The sequence below is a fragment of the Lemur catta genome, chromosome 3, assembly GCF_020740605.2.
Source record: "Lemur catta isolate mLemCat1 chromosome 3, mLemCat1.pri, whole genome shotgun sequence".
Taxonomy (NCBI): Eukaryota; Metazoa; Chordata; class Mammalia; order Primates; family Lemuridae; genus Lemur; species Lemur catta.
The window spans coordinates 28,695,283-28,719,189 of record NC_059130.1 but is presented as its reverse complement, the minus strand read 5'-3'; the positions used below and the strand labels follow the sequence as shown (position 1 = coordinate 28,719,189).

Below are 23,907 nucleotides of genomic sequence, written 5' to 3'. Positions count from 1 at the left end.
AAGAGCCCCAGGGGCACACAGGAGGGGCACTGGCTCAGGATCCAGCCTACCCACACAGCGCCGATTAGAGAACCCCAGGTGGGATGGAGGCCCACAGGGGCACAGCTTGGCGATAAGAAGGTACCCCTCTCTAGGCCGGGGCACTCAGCTCAGCAAGCGAAGCCCCCGGTACCTTACAGTCCCTATCGCCACTGCCTTACTCAGTGCCAGCCTGCACAACCTTGACCTTACCCAGCCTGGGCTCCTAGAAGTGGCCTTTGACTGCTTCACTCATTCTCCCAGCTTTTGCCTTCTGTCTCCTGTGCCCTCCTGACCGTTGCAGGGTGCTATGGTCATGACTAGCCTCACCCCAGCGAACTGAACTCCCAGCCCTTTAGGCATAATGTTTTAAAATGAATAAAATTACAAAGGGTTCTAAAGCAAACTAATTATATTGAAGCAGTTATCAAAACATTTACATTTTTGGTATAGTAATACATATGCTTCTTTATTAACACATTAAAAATAAGGAAAATCTAACAATATGATCATTTCAAAGTTGTGATGAGCATAAATGATATTTTGAGATATCTTCAGCAACTATAGTGCAGTCTGAAAACATCTGTGATTTTGGGTGGTTACAAAGTCACAGGTACTGTTAATACCATTATGGCTTGCTGCCCAAGTACACAAGAGAATGTGAAATTTCAGTTATAGGTAACTGTAAGTAAGGATGTAAGTTTTTCCCTATCTAGATTCATGTACCCCCTGAAATCCATAGACCCCCCCCAGTCAAGAACCTCTAATTACAGAATTGAATGAGAAGGAAAGGAGAAAACCATCATTGATTGAACTTTTAACTCCCTGTGTCATTTAATCCTTACACCAAGTCTGACAGAGAGATTTTATAACCCAGTTTTCCTGACAGGATACCTAAGGCTCAGAGAGGTTAAATGATTTGCCCAAAGTCAACCAGGCCCAGTTTGGAAGCCCCTGTTGCTCTCCCCACACAGAGCTGCCTCTTTTAAAGGAAACAAGCCACAGAATAAGTGTTCAATTGACTCTTTGGCCCCAGAATCCCCTCTCCCACCCAGGCAGTGTGACCTGTGGGGTTTAAGCAGTGTAACAGAAGGGTGATGGCCCCTTGAAATCACACACACTCTCTTATTTTTATCTCCAGTTTATTTTTTTAGACTAAGAGCAGAGTATGAAAGTCACAGCCAAAGCACTTGAAAAAGGCCCAGGAGGATGGGTGGGGACCACATAGGGTGAGCAGGGCAAGGTCCTGGGAGATGGTTCCCGGCTCAGGGCTGGAAGGGAGGGGGCGTTGTTGTCTCACGGTCTCCAAAAGTGTCTGTGCGTTGCATAGGTCCTGTCTTCACAGAAGACAAAAGAGGGGCCAGGGGGTCCCCCTGGGTGTAGGGGGCCTAGCCTGGTGGGGAAGGGGTCTGAAGCTGGAAGGGGAAGTCGAGAAAGGTCAGGGGGTTAAGGAGGGAGAGGGATCTGTCTGTCTGTACATTATATATAGAGATATAGAGTCTGTACATGCCTGCCTGGCACCCCAATGCCCACCCCTTTCCATCTTTGTCCACTGCCCGCCCCCCAGGGGTGTCTACTTGTAAACTCGGATTTGATCCAAACCACAATCCTGGAAGTGGAATTAGGGGGAGGAGGACGTGCTTATTGCTGTAAACAGGGGAAGCGGGCAGCGGGTGGTGCTACCCTCTCACCCATCTAGTCCCCTCCCCATGTTCTGCCCCTGGAGGAGAGCAATGGGGGTGCCTCCCACGCTTCGATTTGCTCTCTCTGGAGGCATATTTGTCTCTCTGCGGGGACAAAGAGGGAGGGCACCAGGAGTCAGGGAAAGGTACCTGGGGGCAGGGAGTCCTGAGCGCTGCCCTTTATGACCCCCAAGTTTGGTACCAAACATTACCAGGGCCACAAGGCCACCTGGGACCCATGGCTGTCCCTGTGCCTGGTTCCACTACAGTGCCCTACCTGGGGGGAGAGGGCAGAGGAGGTGGGCACAGATATATGGTGTAGACCCCTCACTTCCAGCCACGGGAGGAGGGGTCTAGGCCCTACAGCTAGGCTTCCCTTGGAGAGGCCAAAAGCTCCCTGTTCCTTCCCAGCCCCGTCCCATCTCTCTCTGCCAAGGGAGGAGGCAGAGCTAGGAGGCCAAGAGTGTCATGAGGAAGAAGGCGATGCCCACAGCCAGGGGCAGGTGTTCCCGTTTGGGGCTGGTCCCGCTGATGCTCTTCTCAAGCTTGGGCACCTGGGGGTTCTCTCCCTCAAAGTCTTCTGTGGACAGATGAATAGACAGACTGGTGAGGGCTGGGTTGCGCGCCGGGGCGGGAGCTCGCGGCAGCGGCAGCAGCGGGGGAGCTGGGGACGTCACCACCCACGGGGATAGGCAGGGTCAGTGCCCCCAGGAGAAGGCATGCGAGATGAGCAGGCACCCGGGAGGGGGCTGCGGTTCCAGCAGTGGCCACCAGAGGGCGCTGCGCAGACTCACCCAGCACGTTGATCTTCACATTGGGGCCCATGGTGAACTGGGGGAGAGTGGGGACCGGCTTCTCCCCGGAGTGCGATGCTGCGGGGTGGGGTGCGGGTGGGGAGAGAGGAGGGGAGAGTCAGGGCCAGGATCCCCTCCCCCTGCTACAGCTGGGGAGCAAGGCCCCCTCGCCTGTGCCCTCCGCCCCCACCCCCAGGAAGCCAGGAGAGCCCCAAAGCAGGGGAGCCAAGGTTGGGGGCGCGGCTCGGAGCCGCTTATACTCACTGGAGGCGCAGCAGACGAACACCTTCATCCTCAGACACTTCCAGTGCAGGTTGTGGGTGGGCGTGGCTGCGGAGGAGACGGCCTGAGTCACTTTCGCCCAATTTGTGCCCTGTGCCCTCACTCAGAAGATCTCACTCTCTCCCAACTGCTCCCCTGGGCCAATCTCCTTCAGTACTCCCTTTACCCTTTGGACACTGGTCCCTGTGCATCCACCTTCAGCCCTGGAAGCCCCTTTGGTCCCAACCCTCGAGAAACTCTGACCCCTGAGGTCCCGACCCTGGAATGGCCCTCACAGAAACAGTGACTCTCTGCGGCCCAAACTTGGGCCTGTCACCAAACCCCTCTCTTGGCCTCACGACCCTGTTGGAGCTAAAACCCAGAGGCCCCCGGTGCCCGTGCCTCTTGCTGGGCAGCCCTCTCGGCAGCCGCATCGGCCCGCCCGGGACCCGCCGACTCCACCCCCTGGCTGCCACTCGGACACTAACTTTTTGGCCCCGCCCCGGCCGTCACTCACAGATGTAGTAGTACTCGTGGCCGGCGTGGAACTCGTAGCCCAGCGAGAAGGCGCTGTAGCGCTGGAACTTCTCCGAGAACTTGATGGGGCTGTGGGGGGCGTGCGGCCGGTTGCATTCCCAGCGCTTGAAGCCCTGGCTGGCGTTGCAGGTGCGGTAGCCGCTCCGGCTCACCATGTACAGCACGTACTGCTCCGCCCCGCCTCCGGGCCCCGGCCCCGCCCCGGGGCCCACCCCCGAGCTGTTGTAGTGCGGGCAGTAAATATCCAGGTAATCGTTCACATTCACCTGGACGGTGTAGCCCTCTCTCCGCAGGCTGTGGGGAAAAGGAAGCGGGTCAGAGAGAAGAAACCCCAAAGGCAATCCGCTTTTCACCTCACCGCTCCGCAGACCTTCCCTAGGGTCCCCGAGCCTCCCGACTTTCCCTCCGAGCTTCCTCTCTTCACAGCCCCTGTCTCTGTCCCCAGGGCCCTAGTGCCGCCGGTCCCTCAACTATCCTTCGGTGCCCTCTCCTTCTTGGCTTGTCTTTCTCCTGGTGGCCACCAGAGGGTAGTAAAGGCGCAGGGAAGCCCGGCCTGCCTCCAAAGAAAAAGGCGAGAGGGGCGGAGGGAAGAAGGGAGCGTACGCTTTGGTTGCCACAGAAACGGCGCAGGCCCCAGCGACTCCCAGACCCAGGCCCGGATTTCCTTCGTCCATGCCCCATAATTCAGCCGGGAGGAGAGATAGAAGGGATGGAAGCGTAGGGTGAAAGTGGGAGGGATCCCTCCCGAGAGACACACACCCTTCCTCGCTTCTCCCAGCATGCTTCCCTGCCGCTGCCAGTCCACCCCCAAGGCCAGTCCGACAGAACCTGCCCTCACATATGCATGTATGGCGGCTTCATGCATATACATGCATAAGTTCTATGGCACGCACATAAATATGTCCACCGTCTACTCATGGGCGGCATATACACACAGAAATCTAGGTTGTATGTGTGCTGGCCCATATGCCAGTCTTGGTTGACCCCAGCAATCTCCGGCTTTCTCCTTGCTCTCCGCACACTATGGTATCACTGGCCTTTGCACCTTGAGTGCCCTGACCTCCACCCTAAGGCCATGGACAATTAGGTCCCCAGTAATCTGACACTACAGATCAGGGAGCTAAAGGACTGGGCACCAAGTCTCCACGTGGCATCATGCCAACCAGCCATAACTTCAGTCTCATTATGCACCTCCCTCCTCAACCCGGGCACCACTGCCCCCCTGAATGATGCTAGGCAGAGCAGTGGGCATAGTGCCTAGACAAGATGGCTGTGCCTCTTATGTCCCTGATCCCTCTTTGGGACAGAGAAGCAGATGCTGGGTCCCTTGTAATCCCCACCTGCCTTGCTAGTCACCATCAAAGTGTTGCTTTTAACGTCCTGGATAGTGGTACTGAGTGGTGTGGGTATGGGAGAAACCTCTGAATGGAGAAGGAAACTTGGAGAACGGGGTAGGATTTTCCTCTAATTTCCTTGGGGTAAGAATGCGCACATCTTGGCAGAGAGAGTGGAATATGGTGGACACAGGAAGGCATGGGGTACTTGGCAAAATGTCAAACCACTGGGGTCCCTAATCCCTGGGAACTCCCTGAGGGGAAGGACTGGCTCCCCATGTCACCAGGCACCACCCATTTCCACAAACAGTAATTAGGTCCATTAAGAAAATGAGCTGAGCTTGGAGGCCTCTGCCTGGGGTGGGGCTTTGAGGGTCCCTCCCCACTTTATCCTACCTTCCTGGCTTTGCCTGTGCTGCCCCCTCCACAAGCACCCCCTTATAAGACTGGCAGTGAGGCAGATAGATGAGAGCTGGTGTTTTGGCACCCCAGTAAGAATGGGCACAGCCTTCTTGAGTCATAAGGAATGCCACCAGCCCCACTCGGTTCCCATGGGAGTAATGGGTCATTCAGGCCCCTCCCTGGCCCCAGCACTCAGGTGGGCAGGAGTCTTGGCCTGGGGTACTGGGAGCAGGAAAACGGGTTAGACCAGGCCTGGCACCAAGCTGCCACTCCAGGCTTGCCTGTCCATCCTCAACCCCACAGTCTCCTGTTTCTCCCCTCAGGCTTTGGGGAGGGGGCTGCCAGCGGTAAGGATGCCAGGCCTGGAGCAGCTGCACAGCCACACTGGGGCTTCTGTCCTTGAGCCTCACCCATGTTTCCAGTCTCACTCTGAAGGAGCCCCTCCCTGCTGCACCGCCCAGTTCCCCCTGCAACACACCCCATTCCAGAAGGAAGTAAGCCAACTCTGCAGGTATTCCTACAGGTAACTCAGTTTCCTCAACAGGGCAGGACTAGCCTTATAAAAAGGTTGCTGGGTGACCACAAACGAAGAGAAGCTACCTTTTACCTATCCCTGGCTGGGTGGCAGAAACAGCCCCTGAAATGACCCCAAAGCTGGGCATGTGAGAGAAAGACCTGCCAATGGGGTGGCTGTGCCCAGCTGAAGCACAGGGGCAATGGGACAGAAGGGCTGGGTGCCAGGAATCCCCAGCGGCAATGCCTGGGAGACCCAATGTGTCTGCTTGGCTTGGGCGCTTTAATTGAATCTGTCATCCTCGCTCGCCCTGGCAGTGGAGAGGTGCCTCTAGGTCCCAGCGAAGCTCTGCAGCTAACGCCGCCTCCAGGGCCGCACCCCCCACCCCAGGGGTCTTGGTGGTGGAGGTGGGCTGGGATCTGGGGACTGAGTTGTGCCCTGCCCCTTCATACAGTTCTCTATTCTCCTACTTCATCCCTTACTAAACTCTCACCTCTCTTGAAGAAAGGCAAATGACGACATACCCCATCTGGGGTGGGGGGCCCCCTCACCCCGTTATTTCGGTCTCTCCCGACTCTCACAGCCCGGGAAGCGCATCCCGACCCCTCTCTTTCACTCCTTCAGTGCCCCACCTGCCCCTGCCTGGCCCCACTGAGCCCAGAGTATCTGCGGAGGGGGGCGGAGGAGGAGCAGGGAAGGAGCAAACCTCTCCCCCCGGGGCAATTAGGGGTAGGTAAACAGGGTGTCTAACAAGACCAGGGTGTAGGGAAAGGATCCCAAGGGGCCCTGAACTTGTTAAATCCCTGACCCCAGCCTTAGACGCCCGGATGCAGAGTTAAGGGAATGGAGCAAGGGTGTAAAGACACCGGGCCCGGGTTCTTCTTCCTTCTGGCGCGCGCCCCCGAGGCTGCGCGCCGCCCGCTCCAGCAGGCGAGGCCGCACCACGTGTGTGCGGCGTGGGGTCCGCGCGCCCGGGCTTTCGGGGTGGTGGTGGTGGTGGTGGTGGCGGGAACGCTCGCGGGGCAGCGCGTGCACGCTGACACCCTCGCGCCCCTCAGACGCCCTCGGCCTTGGCGCCGCGCCTGTTCAGTTCTTGCCATCCTAGGTCCAGGCCCCGGGCTTTCCCGAGCAGCGTCGGGTGGGGGAGACTCAGCGCGCCCGACACCCCTGCCCCTCCTCCTTGCGACAGCCGCGGCGACGGCGGCGAAGGTTTATTGATCTGCAGCGGCGGAGAGGAGCGAGAGACCCGCCGAAAGCGAGACACACAGAGACGGAGTGAGAGCGGAGACTAACAGAGACCAGATTTACTGAGAGGGGAAGGGAAGGAAGACACAGCGAGAGGGGAAGCCAGAAACCAAGAGAGGGAGGGAAGAGAACGGGAACTGAGTCTGGAAGGACCCGAGAGACACAGAGGCCAGAGAGGCCCACAGACAGCGGAGATGGAGACAGAGGCGGAAAGGGGAGAATCAGGGACACAGAAGGGTGCAGGGCAGAGACTCGGTTACTGGAAAGACCATCAGGCACATAGTAGAGCCTCAATAAATATTTGTTGAATGAATGTATGAATGAAAGAGATCAGCAACAGAAACATTTCAGAGATAAAGAGACAGGTAGAGAGACAGCTAGAGAAAGATGTTCCTGAGGCTTCTTGATACAGGGGAGAATACCAACACCCTGCTCAGTTCTGCAAAGAAATGAAGCACAGGCCAGGGGGCATATACTTGGCCATCAGTCGCCCCCCTCCAAATTCAATTCCCGGCTTAGGGGACTCTTCGACCTCACACTCTCAGGCATCCCTTCAGTATAGTCCCCCATCCTAGTTTCTGGGGCAGGTTGGGAACAGTTCTCACCTATTCCAGAGGACTAAATGGAAGGGCTAGGTCCGGGGCAGAGGCCTAGGTCGCGGTGGTTGTGCAGGGCAATGCCCCCAGGTCTGTCAAAGGAGGCCGCTGCACGTGTCCCACCAGCACCCTCCCACGTGACCCCAGGAGGCGGGGTCGCAAGACCCTCCCCACATGACCCCAAGGGGCAGAGACCCTCCGCTCGCGACAGGAGGTGGGAGCCAGGAGCTCGGCTCACGTGACTGGGGGGGAGGGGGCTCGGGAGCCTGTGGCTCGGCCCGGCCCCGCCCCCAGCTCCCCGGGCCTTCCACTCTCGGCTCCGGAGCACGTCGCTCTCACGATTTATGGGGCCGCGGCTGCCGCAGTGAGGGAGCCGGGGAGCCCGGGCGCAGCGGCAACAAAGGCCCGGGAAGCGAGGCGGGGGCGGCGGCAGCCTCCTGGCCGGGTGCGCACCCCCTCCTACCTCTGCCGGTCCAGGCCCGCACCGGAGTGGAGAGGACAGAAAGGAGGCTCCCAGAACCTGGGCTCCTCCACCCCCTCCCAGAGCTTTCACCTGCGCCCAGGTGTATGCGGGGGAGGGGAACCTGATCAACAGCCGCCTCCGAAGGCTATTCCCACACCCCCACCCCTACCCCCGGCTCTGGCGTCCCCTAAGAACGCTGAGGTGCTCCAAGGGTGGCGAGGAACCCGAGGCCCCTCACCTGCGAGCTCTCTACTCCCTGCCAGACTCTAGCGGGGCGGGGGGGCGGACGTGTGAGTCTAGGGGAGGGGATGAGCTAGATAGAGCAGGGGAGTCAACCCCCAGCGCCCCCCGGAGTTCTTGGAGTCCCGCTCCGGGGGGGAGGGGCCACATACCCACCCCCGAGGTTTCCATGGGAAGCGAGAGGGGGGCGTCGCTGGCTCATCCCCACCCCCAGTCTGACACTCCGGGCGAGAGAAGGGAGAGAGGGGGAGGCGCGGAGCCCCAAACAACAAAGAGCGGAGCGGCGGGCGGCAGCCCCTCCCCCGGGAGGTTGGGGGTCGAGGCCGCCCGGCTCTCCTGGTTCCCTCCCCTTGGGTCTCGTCATTTGCTCCCTAGTTGCCCCCCGGGGTGGGGAGCCAGAGGCAGTGCTGCCGCCACCACCCGGGCAGGTGTGACAGTGACCCCCGCGTCCCCAGGGATCCCCCCCTACCAACACACGGACACACACTGAGGTGGCAGGGGTGATACACACGGCGGCTAGGTGGGGAGGAGAAGACAAGGGCAGCAAGGACTGAGCAGAATGAAGACCCGGCCCCGCAGCCAGCACCCGGCCGCCGCGCCATACACCCCGGGAAACCACACGGCCGCCCTGACACCCGCCCAGACCGCGGCGGCGCCAACAGCCACCCCAGCCCAGACGCGGCGGGCCACGCGGACACCGGCCGCAGCCCCTTCCCCGACCCACAGCCCGCTCCCACCCCCAGACGATCGCCGACGCAGACACACAAATCACACACTCAGACACACACGCACACTGACAGCCGCGCACGCCCGCTCACACTTGGAACCATACGCCGTCCCCAGGCCCGGCGTGTGTGTGCGTGTGTGACACGCCGACATCTCCCTCCTTCCCTCTCGCCGGTACCTCACGTTCCCATCCTAACCAAGCAGCACTCCCAGGGCCTCCCAACTCGGCGACCCAGCCCCAGCTCACCCCAGCCGGGTTTATCCACACAACCAGGACAACCTATTCGTCTTGGTTCTGGGGAGGTGCTCAGTCGCACTCCCTACCTTAGCTCTGGATCCCACTTTTAAAAGCAGGAGTCCTAGACAGAACCCCTGGAAACACTCATGGCCGAAAACAGGTCATTCCTGGGCCCCCAAATGTAGCGGCCTATCCTCAGCACACTGGTACCCCCCAAACGCCAACCCAGCTAAAGGGAGTGAAGATGGGGGGACTATGGGACAGGGGACACGCTATTCCAGCGGTGGGTGTGGAGAGAAGCCAAGATGGGGTGGGGGGCCCCTCCAGCAACCACCTCCACATGGCCGGAGCGCTCCTTACTATACCCCAACAGCTTCTCTCGCACACCCCGGAGTTTCATAGACGCCCACAGAGTGCGTCCTCTCTCCCTCAGCTCCCAGCCCCCAGCTCTGGTCTCCCAGGACTCCCACCCTGGTCTCTCCCAGGACTTCCCGGGCCCACCAGCTCCCCTCGTCACCGACATCGGACGCACCGACTCCCAGGGACCCCGACTTACTGCTGGTTGGAGCTGTTCCAGTACACCGCATGCCGGTTTCCCAGCGCCCCCCCAGGCCCCTGGGCCAGCAGCGGCAGCAGCGGCACGGGCACAAGCAGCAGCAGCAGCAGCAGCGGAGCCGCCGCCATCCCCGGAGCCGCCGCCGCCGCCGCCCCCCGACTGAGCCCCGCGCTCCCGGCTTCTCGGCTTCCCAGCTCCCTGCCGCCGCCGCCGCCGGCCCCCAGCCTTAGGCCACGCCCCCAGCCCTTCCCTCCGCCCTCCTGGGCGCGCCCCCGAAGCCCCGCCCCTGGCGCGCTCTCGCCAGGTCCTGTCCCGTTCCGTTCGGGAGCGCGCGGCGCGTGGGAGGTGGGAACCGTACTGCCCCCTTGGGAATGAGCGGCGCGCGCCTCGCCTTTCCCTCCTAGGTTCAGTTTGCTACAGCTGGTCCTGGGCCATTTGCTCCCCAGGCTGGCGTTCCCAGAAGGATTTGGGAGCCCAAGATATGGATCTCGATCTCACATGGAGGAGACCTGAGAGGAAGCTGGGGGTCTAGGACCTCTTAATAAGTTGGACTACACCCCTTCTTTCCTGAACAACCTGGCCCTTGGCTCCCTCCATGTCCCTTTTGCCGTGTGTATGAAGCAGGTGGGCACAGAAGGGTGATGGGGGAAGTCCTCAGCTGGCATCAAGAACCTGACAGCTGGTGACCTGAAGTCCCCAGCTGGGCCTGAGGCTTGCTTTTCTTGGAGGTGGAATAAAAGAGCTCGGCCCCCAAGAATGTCAATACTGGGTGCTGGGAGGGACTTCCTTGGTCCAGGGCCCAAGGTGCAGGCCCAAGAGCTAAGAGTCAGCTAGAGCAAAGCAGACTTTCCTGGAACACCTACAAAAGATTCAGCCCTCACACTCAGGCAGGGCCTGCTCCCAGTGCAGCCAGTGGTGTTCCTTGGCATTCTCCCTCCTACTCACATAGACACTGCCCCTAAAGGCAGAAGGCAGAGCACCTTGTGTTCCAGCTCTCACCACAGTCATTGTCCACACAGTGACACCCATGTGCACACGCACACACACATTCAGGAAAAAGGCACTGACATCCAGAGGCAGAGAACATAGAAACAGGCACTTGACACACAGACACCCCTCAAAGACACACACTGCTAAAGGTACTGTCAGACACTAGAGAGCTGTAGAAACATAGGGACTTAGACACGCAGAGACATAGAAGCACACACCCATACACAGACACACACACAGTGACTCTCACACACAAACCTACACACATCCTCTGACACACACACGGTTCCCTGCTCTCCTCTTCTCTGTTCTTTTCCTAGGAAGTAGAATTCAGGGAAAGAGGCTAGAATCCAGACCTGGGGGAGTCCACGCCTTTTCTCTTCTCTTTTGGAGGGTCCCAGACTAGGAGTGACCAGGCCGAACCAAGCCTGACTGGGTTGTCCAAGCCAACCACCTGTGCCTAGGAAGACAGGCATGATTCTGTTTTGCTCCTGTGCTTCAGGAGAGAGAACACACAGGCACCCTCCATCTGCTTATCTTCGGCAGGACAGGTCCTGACCATAAGTCTGCCTCAGGTGCTGGGTTTGGGGGAGGGGCAGTGCCATCTAGAATAGGCTCTGTGTCTAGCTGCTGCCAGGCAAGAGCAGGCTCTGTTCTCTCTGGGCTCCTCTCCACCCCAGGAGATCTCTTCTCCCTTCTCAGGAGCCAGAAAATAAATTAGGCCCCTTGGGGTGGCAGTGGGGGACTTTGCAAACAGCTTTCCCTCCCCCCAGACTCTTAATCCCCAGGAAGATTCATTTCACCCAAATGATGCTAACCTGCCTACTCCAGATGCCGCAGATCCCAGCCCCCTCTCCTCCTACCCATACTCCCTGCTCCACAAGGTAGGCTTCTCTCTGTAGGGCCCACAGCTGGCAGAGAGGCTGCCTGTATTCATAGTGAGTGGGAGCTTGCTGGTTTGGTCTAAGACTTTAGATTCCATTTTAGAAAACCTATGTCCCTCTTTCTAGAATCTGGGTCCTGCTTAAGAATTCAGGCCCTTTTCTATAGGGCCCAGATACTTCTTTTTAGAATCTAGCACCCTTACACCCACCCTCTAGTAATAACTGAGCCCTTCTCTCTAGACTCTGGAGCCCTCTCCATAGGATTTAAGCAGCTCTCTTCATGGGGTCTAAGCCTCTGGTTTTAAGTTGAGATACTCTCTATAGGGTGTAGGCCTGTGTCCATGTGATCCAGTGCTCTGTCTACCTGGGCCTCTGTCCACAGGGCTGCTAGCTGATTTGGGCCTTTGTGTGAATGCGGAAAAAGTACCCCCTTATGCAGACTCAGTCCCTAGAGTACACATCTTAGCAAGTGGTACCTTTGTGCAAAAACAAAGGTGCTGCTTCCTGCAGTGGAAGGTCACTCTATATGTTTCCCTGTCTTAGTGAGGGACCGTGGGCTGATGTCAGCCGCTATGTGCCTCTTGGGTGGTTCCTTTGTGCCATGCACAAACTGTATAACTGTATGTGACTGTTCTGTCTACAGGATATATGCTTCCAGCTATAAGGCCTATGCCTGTCTATAGGCCTCTATTCATGGGGTCTAGACTTCTCTAAGGACTAGGTCTCTGTGTATAAGATCTGTCCACTGTCCACATGCCTGGGACCTTATCGGAAGGCCTAGGCCTCTTCCTATGGCGTCTGGGTCATGGAAGGACTTAGGCCTCTCCTCTATCAACGGGGTGTAGGCCTTTGTTCATAACTGTGACTCCAGTTGTTTCTGTGACCCACAATAAGATGTATCTTTTGCATTGCAATCCAGTACACACATGCACACACACACATTCACATAAATAACTGAAATGATGTTTTATAAAATAATACTTATCCTTACTACAGAGCATACACTCTGATATTTTTTCTTCTGTTCTAGTCTTATAATTAAAAACAGCAAAATATAAAAAGCTGGTTGAGAACCATAAAATTGATTTGATTTCACCACCCCCAATGTCACAACCCATAGTGTAAAACACTTGTCTAAGACCTGGACCCTGACTACCTGTCTGCAGAATGAGGGCCTCTGTGGAGGCTGAAGTTCTCGCCATGGGGTTCTCACCATGAAGTTCTCTCTAGGGCCTTAGGCCTCCTTTCTCCTCACCTGCAGGCTCTGCCTTCATTTCCCTCTGACCCTAGGGCTTGCTAGTACACTGCTGGCTGCCATGACCTCTCCAGGGGCACTGAGCTCAGGCCCCTGGGAGCACTCTGACATGATGCCTCACTCTCCCTCTCTCTGGGGGCCAAGGAAGCAGGGAGCCAAGCAGGTCTGGGGCAGAGGGAACTCTTAGGCTCTGTGGTCCAAGGAGGCTCCAAGGGTGGCAACCACAGAGCTGAGCTGTGTTCAATAAATCATGGAGGCTAGGGCCTGGGGAAGGGGAGGCCAGGAGGGAAGGGTGGGCCAGGGATAAATAATTCATTAAACAAATAAACAAGACGCCTGTGAGAGGGAAGATCGGGCACGCGTGTGAGCAGGAGACGCAGCCGCCAGCTCCAGACATGAAATATTCACAAGTTCTGCACCTTGCACAGGGCTCATGAGTGTGCCCCAGCACAGGCAGGCTGTTGGTGTTGTCCTAACATGGAAACCCGGGTGTCAATGAGAGGGTGGTGTACATATCTTCTGACTTCCAAGTGTGTGTGTCGGTATGGCTCCGTGGTGCTCTAACATCCATGAGTTGACATGGAAGCATACACATGACTGACAGCAGGGAACAGGGTACACTGGTGTGTGGCCCAGGACACAGGAAATTAGGATACAGGGCTTGGTGGGTGGGGTTGGGGTATAATAACCTCTGATTCTAGTCATGCCCTGATCCCTCTAAGGAGTCCAGCAAGCCAAGAAGCCTGGAGAGGGGAGGCATCTCTCATGTTACACTAGAGCTGTGAGTCTTCTGAATGTACTTTGAGGAAAGCTGAGAGGGAGGCCACATGGCTTAGCAGGTAACAGCATGGGCCTGGGTTCGAATCCCAGTTCTAAGAACACTCACTGGCTGTGCTAGTCATTTGACTTCTCTGGGACTGCTTCCTCACCTGTAAAATGGGAATAATGATACCCTACCTTGAGGAGTTGGCTGTTGTGAGGATTAAAGTCCATAATGTCTGGGAAGCATTTAGCACAGTGTTCAGGATCCAAGAGGTGCTTGATTAATGCAGGGTTTTTCATTATTAAGAGGTTATCTCCTGAGGTCTTTCCACTTAGACCAGCCCCAGACTCTCTTTTCCATTTGTTCTCCCTTACCTCCTAGCTTCCCTAATAGCTATCACAGTGACAGAGGTGACCTGGGGCATAGAGGGTAGGGAAAGGGTAGGAAAAGATTAGATGGAATGAAGGGAAGAGGAAGTTACAGTCAAAAAAAGAAGTTCCCATCCTTGATAGTGTGGAGGAAGGGGTCTGTCACCATCTCCTCAGACCCCAGAGCTTCTCCTTAACCCTGAAAACTTTCCCTAGATCTAGACTTTCACCAAAATTTAGCTTTCTAGAAAGTGGCTGCAAGGAGACAGAGGGAACTGGAGTAGAGGTCTCTGAGTAGCATCACCCCTACCCCCCTACCAGTCTTCACTGCCAGAATTCTCTCCCTAGTGGCTGAGGGCTTCCCTGGCAAAGATGGTTGTGTCTGGGCAAAATCCAGAAAAGTGGCACCCCAGAGTGGGTGGGGAGAATCCAGGATGGAGAGGGCCGGGGTGGAGTAGCTGGCAGCTTCTCAGTAGGCCCCAGCATTCCCCAGCTCTCTCGTGTCCCCTGGAAAGGATCTGCTCCCTGTGGGAGAGAGCCAGTAGACAGGTCTGAGCTGGCCTGCTCCTCCGCAGACAGAAGAGGAACAGGTTGGGGGAGGGGGCCTGAGATCTTGGTGGGGAGTGGTGCCTGTAACCCCCATGTCTCCTCTGAGGAGTCAGGGACAGAGAGGACTATGGCTTGGGTATCTCCTACCAAAGCCCAGGCACCAACCCTTTGCCTCCTTTGGCCAGCCTGCTGCTACATGGGGGAGCCAGGGGTCTGGGCACCCAGGTGTGAAGATGGTGCCTGCCCACCCTTTCCCAAGAAGCCAACATCAGTTCTCCACTTCCCCTCCCCTGGGCTGGGCAGGTTCAGGCCAATCTGTGCAAGAGCTTCACAGCAAACATTGATCTGTAATAAAACCACAATGTGTGTTCAGGAGAAGGGATTCCAGACACACAGAGATGCAGACAAAACACATACACAATCACACACATACATACAGATGCAAAACGTGCAGCTCTGTGAGGGCAGACACCAGCAGTCCTGAAAACACATCTAAACATGGACCCACACTGTGTCAAACACACAGACATCATTGGTTCTACACATCCCCTCTCTGCCATAAACTTTGTCCTTCAGAACCAAAGCCTTGACTACCCATTTTCCCTGTGTTCTCATAGCACTCTGTACGTAGCTCTATATTAGCATTTATAGTTGTCATTGTAATTACTCATTGGCCAGTCTGTCTCCTTGGGTAATCTGAAGATTCCTTAAGGGAAAGGATCCTGTCTTATCCAAGTTTGTACCCCCAGCATCTAACATGCAGCATGGTATTTAGTTAGCAGGAGTAGGTGAGGTGCTTAATAATCATTGAATCAAGGAACAAAAGAATAAATGTGTTCTGACAGTGGGACACCCATTCCTAGAATCCCTCAGAAGCCCACAGAGGGTGACCAATGCATGCCACTCATGCCTCTTGCCCTGCCTTCTTGTCTTCTGGTCCCCTGACCTCACTGCCTCTCAGCTTCCTCAAAGGCCCCCCTTTCTCCCTCTCCACTCAGTGTGAGACCATGAATTTGAATTCCACCTGAGGGTTGGCAGGCAAGGTAAGGGTTAATGACACCTCATTAGTGTTTAATTGGAGGAAGGAAGCTGCCTTGGCACCAGACAGGTGGGCAGGCCTGCCCCTTGCTGGAACCAGGCATCCCTAGTTCCAGCACCCCACCAGGCATGTGGGTGATTTGGCCCTGGAGACCCTCAACCCAGCCGGACCACCTCCCCCCACCACTTGCTTTGCCAATTCAGTCTCCAGGCAGTACAGACCAGCACTCCCCATCTGCCACCAAACATCCAGAGGGAGAGCAGACTCCTATCCTTTCTCCTTTAGCTGGCTTTGCCCCCTCCCATCCCCAGGAGACACTGGAGAGTGGGAGGAGGCGGGTATGGAGTTGGACAACTGAGAGATTAGATTAGAGAGCCACTCAGGGATAGATTCCGGATACAGACAAGAGACAGGGCTGGGGATGTGGAGATGTCTGCCCAATTTGACCTTAAATGAAGAGAATGCAAATGAGATGCAGACGATATGCAGATGAACACAAGGATCTCAGCATTGACATTCCCAGTGGCAGCAGCTCTGCACCCAGGACCCCAACGCTGTCGCCAATAACTCCCTCCTACTCTTTCTAGGTTAAGTGGTGCTGACCATTACTTGGAGTGAGAAAAAGGATCTCAAGAAAGATAAGAGCTTGGCTGGGCTAGGGCTGCAGGACCTGAAAAGCTGAGCTCCACCCCAGCTTGCGCACCCCACCCCAAGCTCCCACCCAAACTGCCACAGCGTCTCAGGCAAACTCCACTCTCTAGGTTACGCTGCCTGCCGGACGCACCGTCGGTTGCTATGGGGACCCCTCCTCACTTCCAGGCCTGAACCAATGGGTATCACCGCTGATGACCTCATGCCCCAGGCCCCGGATTCTATTTGCTTTTTGGAAGCCACCGTGCACCCTTTTCAATTGCGTCACTTTTGGGGATCCCCCGACGACCCCTGTTAGTGTGGCCAACTGAAAGGAGGGTGCGCTGGGAGCTCACAATGTGCTGAATGAGTGAATAAGGAAAGAAAGGAAGGAACTAATATTAATAAAAGGGAAGACGGAAAAAAAAGGAGCGGTCACAGAAAAAGAACAAAACTTCAGGGTTTAGTCTGGAGGGGGAAAGGGCTATATACAGCCCCACGAAGTGTGGAGCAGGATCCGGGTCGGGTCGCAGAGACTTGGGCTCTCAGGCTCTCAAATAGGGAGATAGGGCAAGGTAAAGATGAGTGGAGTTTTTGGATCTGTTCGGGAAAGACAAGGGCAGGCCCAGCAAATTGAGAGCCCCACCCGCAGCAGCCTAACGCCGCTGAGTTTAGGGGAGATTGTTGACGCCCCAAAACTTGCAGACCTGCCCAGCCTTCTGGAACCGCGCCCGGGAACACGCCTCGAGGACTTCTCGCGGGTAGGGCCGGGTGCCCGGAAAACCTCCCAGCGCCTTCAGCCCGTCTCAGCCCCATGAGCGGACTCAGCCCTAGCTGTCCGTGGGGACGCACCCCGGGCCTGAATCAGCCGCCCGCGCAGGGCCCAGGCTATGAGGAAAGTGAGTATAGGGAGGGTAGGCTTGGCCTGAGCGCCTGTGGCTGGGCGGGCCCGAGTTTGCGACCCCTTAGCCCAGCTCCCGCGGTCCCGGAGGCATCCGCCCTCACACCTGCAGAGGGCTGGGCGGCGGGCAGGGGCGTGTGTCTGTGTCAAGTGTGTGCGTCTGACTGCGAGGGCGTGTGTCTGAGTGCGGGGAAAGCCGACTGGGCCCGGTGTCTCTTTCGCACATGCGTTCTTATCAGCGGCGGATCCGCGCGCCGGCCCCAGACGCGGGAGCGAGCGCGCCCGCCTTGGTCCGCGAAGAGGGAGTGCCTGGGGCAGCTGGGAGCAGGGTGAGACCCCCACAGTTCTCAATCCAGGGCAGGGGCTGCTAACCAGTCGCCCCCGCTCTGCCCCGCCTATGGTTTCACTGGGGAGGGGCAGAAGTAGCTATAAGTCTGTTTCCATGGCAACATGTAGACACCCTCCTGGGTGACAATAGAGACGGAACTCGAACCCGGGACTATTAGACTAGCCCACAGCTGCTCCGTCAGCTGACTCCACCCTATCCTCCGCACCACAGCCTCTCGCCCCCATAAAGATCGAAGTTTGGGGTGAGGGCCCTAACACATGAATACACGGGCACACGCACCTACAAAGGTATTTTCTCAAAGTGGCCTCGAATAGGGGGAAGGGAAGGACTCGAGTCTGCTCTGCCCATGGTACTACCCTCCACCCCAGACCTCAGCCAGAAATGGAATTAACATGAATGGTGACGGCCGAATGAAGTCGGTGCATGGTGGTGGGGGAGAGGGCCCCGCCCCCTCGGAGAGGGACCAGGGTCTGATCTAGGTGCGCAAAGGAGTGGGGGAGGGGTTCGCAAACTCCAGCACCTCGGTGTCGGGCTCTGGACCTCCAGCCCCCCACCCCACCCCGTGTTCACACGCTGCCTTTCGCTGCCGCAGCCGGCCGAGCTAATCAGCACAACATCCACCTATCGATCGCTGGCTGGGTGCCAGGCGGGCCGGCACCACGCCAGTGGAGGCTGCGGGGCACTGGGGCGGGTAGAGCACAGCTGCACGGGAAGGGGCGCCCCTTACCCTGGCTCCACCCAAGACACCGTTCAGAGAGAGGGCCCCGGTTGGGCTGGGGGCGATCATAGCCTCCCCTGCCAGAAGTGGAAGACTGTGGGCTGAGAGCAAAGGGGACCCTCCCTCCTTTGCCCCACCCCCTCCTCCTTATGAAAGCGTAAGAACAAAGAGGCCGCTGGGGAAGGAGGCTTTGATCTGACCCCACCTTCCCAGTTCTAGGCCAGGCACCGCCCAGAGTGTCCTTGGGGAGAGGGAGGGATGCCCAGCTCTCAGGGACCCAGGCATTCTGAAACCCAGGTGCTGTCTGTCTCCTGCCCCTTGCTTTTGCCCCAGTGCCCTGCTTGGTGCTGCCAGGGCTTGGGCAGTGCCCCAAGTGGGTGGGCTGTCAGGAGCATCTGCCCCTCCTCAGCACAGGAAACCGGCTGGGGAGGTAAGAAAGGGTGCCAAGCTCCACAGCTGCTGCTGGCACCCACCCCACACTGCCCAGAGGGGTACCCACTGAGGCCTGGCATGCATGGCCTGGGCACAGCTGGTATAGAGGTCAGACCAAGCTAAGCTGAGAGCACAGGCTGCAGGGAGTCCTGGTATCAGGGAAGGAGCCAGGGGCCAGTAGGTTGGAGAGGGCAACAAAAAGATGGGTGGTTTATTGAAGGTTTGGTCTAGACACTTATAAAAATACAAATTGGCATGAAATTCAACCTCATGACAAGTCCATCTTCATAGAAGACAAGTGAGTGACCCCCTGGGGAGGGCAAGGTGCTGCCCCAGGGAAGAGGTCCACAGGGCACAGACAGTAGGTAGGGCTTCTTCTTTGCCTTGGTCCAGCAATCCATCTGTCCCCAGGTCTTCAGCCTTGGCTCCCAGCTGGCTCAAGGATTTGATCCCACCAAATCCCAGTCTTCCCGGGGGATGGGACAAGACCATCCAAACAGCCTACAAAGCCCCCATGTTTGTCTTGCCTCTGCTCCAGGGTGTCCAGGGCTGTCTGCAGCTCCTCTGTAGCCTGTGATGAGGGGGCAAGCACTTGCAAGGGTCACCTCAGACCCTCTGACCTCCCCCATCAATGCTCCATCTTATCAGTCTGGATTGGCACCCCCAGCGCAGGTGGCAGGGATCCCTCCTCCTCCGGGGGATCTTAGGAGGTCTCTGGCTCCTTGGGGTGGCAGGGAGGGTCCGCTTGGCTCACAGGATTCGCAGGAGACGCAGAATCAGGAGCAGCAGCAACAGCAAGAGACAGAGGGGGCTGGGAGTGTCCCCCCCTTGCCACCCTGATGTGCCACTCTCTCCAGGGTTCCCAACAGGATGGGCTGACTCAGACTCTGTGAGGGGGAGGGGGTAGCACTGATGGGTCCCTCCACTTCTTCAGCAGCCTCCTTCCTGCTCTTCCCATGAGCTGTTCCTTCTAGTCCCATTCTCCAGGGGCTCCCAAACCAGCCACTCCTTTCCCATGATCCACTACCTCATCCTTTTTAAGCCCCACCTTCCAAGTCTCCCCCAAATTGCCACTAGAGACAACCAGCCCAGCTAAGGCCATGAAGGGCCTTGCCCCTGGATACCCCATTTGCTTGCCCCAGATTAAAAAGGAGTACAGTGGAAGCTCCCACAAGGCCAAATGGGGAATAGGCCCTAGCTTGAAGTTCCACCTGGACCCCTCACAGCCTGATGCTCCTAGATTCTTCACTCTCTTTCCCAAGAGCCCCACACTTGCCAGAAGGGTTGCTCCCCATGCCCCAAACCACTTACTGCTCTCCTTGCAGCAGACAGACACCTGGAGCCTCAAGCACTGCCCAGGACTCTCTGGAGTTGGCACCGCTGCATGGTGGGAAATTGGGAGGAAGAAGTTGGCACAGGGAGTGACCCCTCTGTATGCCTCAGACCCTGTTTCAGACCCTCCAGCTTCTCTTCTCTCCAGGTCCCTGGAAAGCTTTTCCTTACTTTGGGGCCACAGTCATGTACCGGGCTCCATCTATGCCCCTCCTGCCCTCCCAGCCCTCTTTCCCAGTCCCTCCTCTCTATAGATGCTCAAGATGTTCCCCTCAAGATGTTCCCCTCTTCGGTCCTGGGGGCAGCCCCCTTCCCCCAACAGGCCTTTCCTTCCCCCTCCTCAGCCTCTGCGCTTTGACCGGTGGCAATGGCAGGGAGCCCCACACCTCCCCACCTTCCCCTTACTACTACTCACAGATGTAGTAGTAAGTCTCTCCAGGCAAGAACTCGAAGCCAAGGGAGAAGGGTGTGAAGCGCTGAATCTTCTCTGAGAATTGAACATGGGCGAAGGGAAGGGAGCACACCCAGCGCTTGAAGGCACCCGGCCCCTTCGCCTGGCAGGCCTCATAGCCTGGCCAGTCCACCATGTATAAAGTAAATGTCTCGGGCCCCTCGGGGGGGCCTGGGCCTTCATAGTGGGGGCAGAAAATGTCTAGGTAATCGTTGAGGCCCAGCTCTACCACAGCGTCTCCTCGAAGCAGCCTGCGGGCATAAGGCAGGGGTGGGCTGAGCACGGCTGGGGATGGGGGGCAGAGACACCCCTTCTCAGAGGTCCCTGCCAGCCTCTCCTCCACCCACTAGAGACAGAACAGCTCAGGAAGGCCTGAGTTCCCCAGACTGACAGCTCCTGAGAGACAAAGAGAGTGCGAGAAATGGATGAGATGATCGATTCACAGGTTCAGAGAGGCTCGGGACTGCAGTGCCCATGACCACATGCCTTAAATGTGAGAAGGCTGGTCACCACACCCTACCTTTCAGGCTGGAGCTGCCACACACCTTGCAAGCCCGACCCTGGGCGTGGTACAGCACCAGGCTTGATAAACGTTAGGTGCATGGGTGCTGTGAAGAAGCTGGGCAGAGGCAGAGGGTACAGATATGGCCCACAGCGCAGTTACAGACACAGAGATGGAGATGGGGACTGGAAACAGTAGCCTCAATGACAGACACAGAGAGAGGAAGACTGCCCTTTAGACCTCAATCCAATAGTGAAAAGAATGCCATGGTTAAAAAAAAAAAAAAAAAGAATGAGGTAGTCAGTATTGGGTACCTCCCTTTTTTGGCCAGGAGAAGGAAGTGCCAGCCATGGAGGGGTCCACACGCTACCCAGTCTTCAGCCTTCTCAGGAATCCCTTCCCCCACCTCGGGAGCTGCCTGGGGGAGCCAGCACAGGTGGGAAGGGCTATGACAGGCTGTCCACCACAGTACTAAATACTATATGAACCATTCCCCCCACCATACACAGAGCAAAGCTTGACTTATTGAAGGTCTCCAATTGTCCCTTAATGGGTAGTCTGAGGACCACCTGTATCAGGAGTTCTGATTAGAAATGAAGATTCCTGTAATCCTAGCACTTTGGGAGGCCTAGGTGGGAGGATCACTTGAGGCCAGGAGTTTGAGACCAGCCTGAGCAACAAAGCAAGACCTCAAGACCTCATCTCTACAAAATATAGAAAAATTAGCTGTGCATGGCGGTGCATGCCAGTAGTCCCAGCTACTCTGGAGGCTGAGGCAGGAGGATCACTTGAGCCCAGGAGTCTGAGGCTGCAGTGAGCTATGACGACACCACTGGACTCTAGCCCGGGCAACACAGTGAGATTCTGTCTCAAAAAAATAAAAATAAATAAAAAATTAAAAAAATTACAAATTCCTGGGCTGAGCCTAGACCTACTAGAACACAAGCTGAGCAAGGACAGGGTCTTTGTATGTTTTGTTCTACTGCATCCCCAATGCCTGGAAAAATGCCCTGCACAAGACAGCGCTCAATCAATATTTGTGAATTGAATGAATGAATTAGAAACCTCAGGGCTAGGGGCTAGGAACCTGAATTTTTAACAGGTCCTCTCAGTGATTCAGAGGCATTGGTCTGTAACAGAGATGGAGGAATTCAGAGTCTAAGGACAAGAAGAGCTCTTATCACTTGGTATTGTAATGATCTGTCTTTATGCCTGTTCTCCCAGAGTCTGTGAATTCCCAGAGGGCAGAGTCTTGGTCTTCCCCTCTCCCTAATCCCCAGCAACCTCGCACAGGTTGGGGCACACAGATTTTAGTGAGTGAACAAATGAACAGAGCCATAGATTGTCTCAAATAGAAAATTATAAAGGAAAACAGGTGGGAAACAGAAGAGAGGGAGATTTGGGGAGGAGGATGGAAACAGTAATAAAAACAAAAAGAGGCCGGGCGCGGTGGCTCACGCCTGTAATCCTAGCACTCTGGGAGGCCGAGGTGGGTCAGGAGTTCGAGACCAGCCTGAGCAAGAGCAAGACCCCGTCTCTACTAAAAATAGAAAGAAATTATATGGCCTACTAAAATTATATATAGAAAAAATTAGCTGGGCATGGTGGCGCATGCCTGTAGTCCCAGCTACTCGGGAGGCTGAGGCAGTAGGATCGCTTGAGCCCAGGAGTTTGAGGTTGCTGTGAGCTAGGCTGACGCCACGGCACTCACTCTTGCCCAGGCAACAGACTGAGACTCTGTCTCAAAAAAAAAAAAAAAAAAGAAGAAGAAGAAAACAAAACAAAAAACCCAAAAACAAATCTGAAGTTCAAAGGTAGACAGCTCAGCAGAGAGAAAGAAATGATAGTGTTTATCTATACGGCCTGCACCTCTTTCCCATACATGACCTTAGTTAGCCCGCCTGGCTTCCCAGAATACTAGGTGTTACTAGCCCATTTTACAGATGAGATAAATGAGGTTAGGGAGGTCAAACGACTTGCCCAAAGGTGATTCGTCTAGAAAGGCAGGGCCGGGACAGAAACAGAAGGACCAATAAAGACCGAGATGACATCAGAGATAGCAAATGAGACCAGGTGACAGAACGAGAGCCAGACGGGAGGCCCAGAGAACAGGAGAATAACCCACGCTCTTTCACCAGAGTAAAAGCCCCCTCCTTGGTTCTCAAGTCCGTCCGCCCCAGCTCCGGCGGGCGGGATGCTGGGGATCACCAGGAGAGAAGCGAGGGGGGCGGAGCCCGAAGTGCGGGCAAAGGCCCCCCAGCTCCATGCTCCAAGACCCCACAGACAGCCTTCTGGGCTGGGGTCCTCCGCTCGCCCCCCAACACGTGCGGGCTGGGGGTAGACCCGGGGCGCGCCTCGCCCCTCCCCCCCTCCCCCGCCGGCTCAAACAAAGGAGCCCGGGCGCGCGGCCGAGTTTAGGCGGCGCCGCGCAAAGCGCGAGTGGCGGGCGCGCGCACGGCCCAGGAGCGCGCAGACCGGACTTAGCGCTCGCCCGGTTCGGCCCGGCTACCTGGGGTTACTGGAGTTCCAGTAGACAACGTGGCGACGGCTGGAGCCCCCGCGCAGAGGGGAGCCGAGGAACGCGGCCCAGAGGACAGTCCGCAGCAGGGGCAGCAGCCGCATCGCCCCTGGGGTCCGGTCTGGTGTGGCCCGGCCGGTCCCGGCCCGCTTCACAGTCCGGGCGAGAGAGGTACAAAGTGAGGAGGGGGGTTGCGGGAAGGGGGGTGGGTGCGGAGACTCAGAGGCCCGGCCCCTGGATAACTTTTCACCAATGGGAGCTCATCTCCTCCTTTCCACTCAGCGCCGGCCCTGGTTAACCCTCTGTGCACCGTAGCGCGCGCCAGGTTAGCCAAGGCTTCTCCCCAGGCCGCGCCACACTGCGAGGGCGCGGGGAGGAAGGAGTATTCCACTAAGTGCTTTTAGGGAGGTCGTGTCTTTCGTGTTTGTCTTAGTACAGGGTAGAAAGCCTTATTAGAAATGTTGAGGATTTTAAATAGGAGCAAGCAATCTTTGCCCAGATAGGGTAGTGAGGGCGAGGATCCACGAAGCCTGTCCAGCCACCTTCATACATTGCCTCCGTTCTTTGCACATCTAGAGCTGGTACATGGGGAAGGGACAGTGCACCTTCTGGGACACCCG

At 56.9% G+C, this 23,907-nt stretch overlaps 2 protein-coding genes across 4 annotated transcripts; both read right to left on the bottom strand.

Annotated features, from left to right (window-relative positions):
- Window positions 1-1,143: 1,143 nt before the first annotated feature.
- On the bottom strand, window positions 1,144-9,839 carry EFNA3 (ephrin A3). 2 transcript variants are annotated; one of them, XM_045545255.1, is made up of 5 exons: window positions 9,607-9,839; window positions 3,273-3,586; window positions 2,759-2,824; window positions 2,495-2,572; window positions 1,144-2,280 (listed from the first exon to the last, which is right to left on the bottom strand). In XM_045545255.1, exons 1-5 carry the CDS (start codon window positions 9,732-9,734, stop codon window positions 2,150-2,152), a joined length of 717 nt encoding a protein of 238 aa, XP_045401211.1. In that variant the 5' UTR covers window positions 9,735-9,839; the 3' UTR covers window positions 1,144-2,149. The 2 variants fall into 2 exon arrangements, with proteins under 2 accessions (XP_045401211.1, XP_045401212.1); XM_045545256.1 differs by lacking the exon at window positions 2,495-2,572 and having other exon boundaries at window positions 9,607-9,782.
- Window positions 9,840-18,666: 8,827 nt separating this feature from the next.
- EFNA4 (ephrin A4) lies at window positions 18,667-23,859 on the bottom strand. Of its 2 annotated transcripts, none has more exons than XM_045545257.1 (4): window positions 23,279-23,859; window positions 20,232-20,518; window positions 19,796-19,864; window positions 18,667-19,371 (listed from the first exon to the last, which is right to left on the bottom strand). In XM_045545257.1, exons 1-4 carry the CDS (start codon window positions 23,389-23,391, stop codon window positions 19,235-19,237), a joined length of 606 nt encoding a protein of 201 aa, XP_045401213.1. In that variant the 5' UTR covers window positions 23,392-23,859; the 3' UTR covers window positions 18,667-19,234. The 2 variants fall into 2 exon arrangements, with proteins under 2 accessions (XP_045401213.1, XP_045401214.1); XM_045545258.1 differs by having other exon boundaries at window positions 18,667-19,055.
- Window positions 23,860-23,907: the final 48 nt, after the last annotated feature.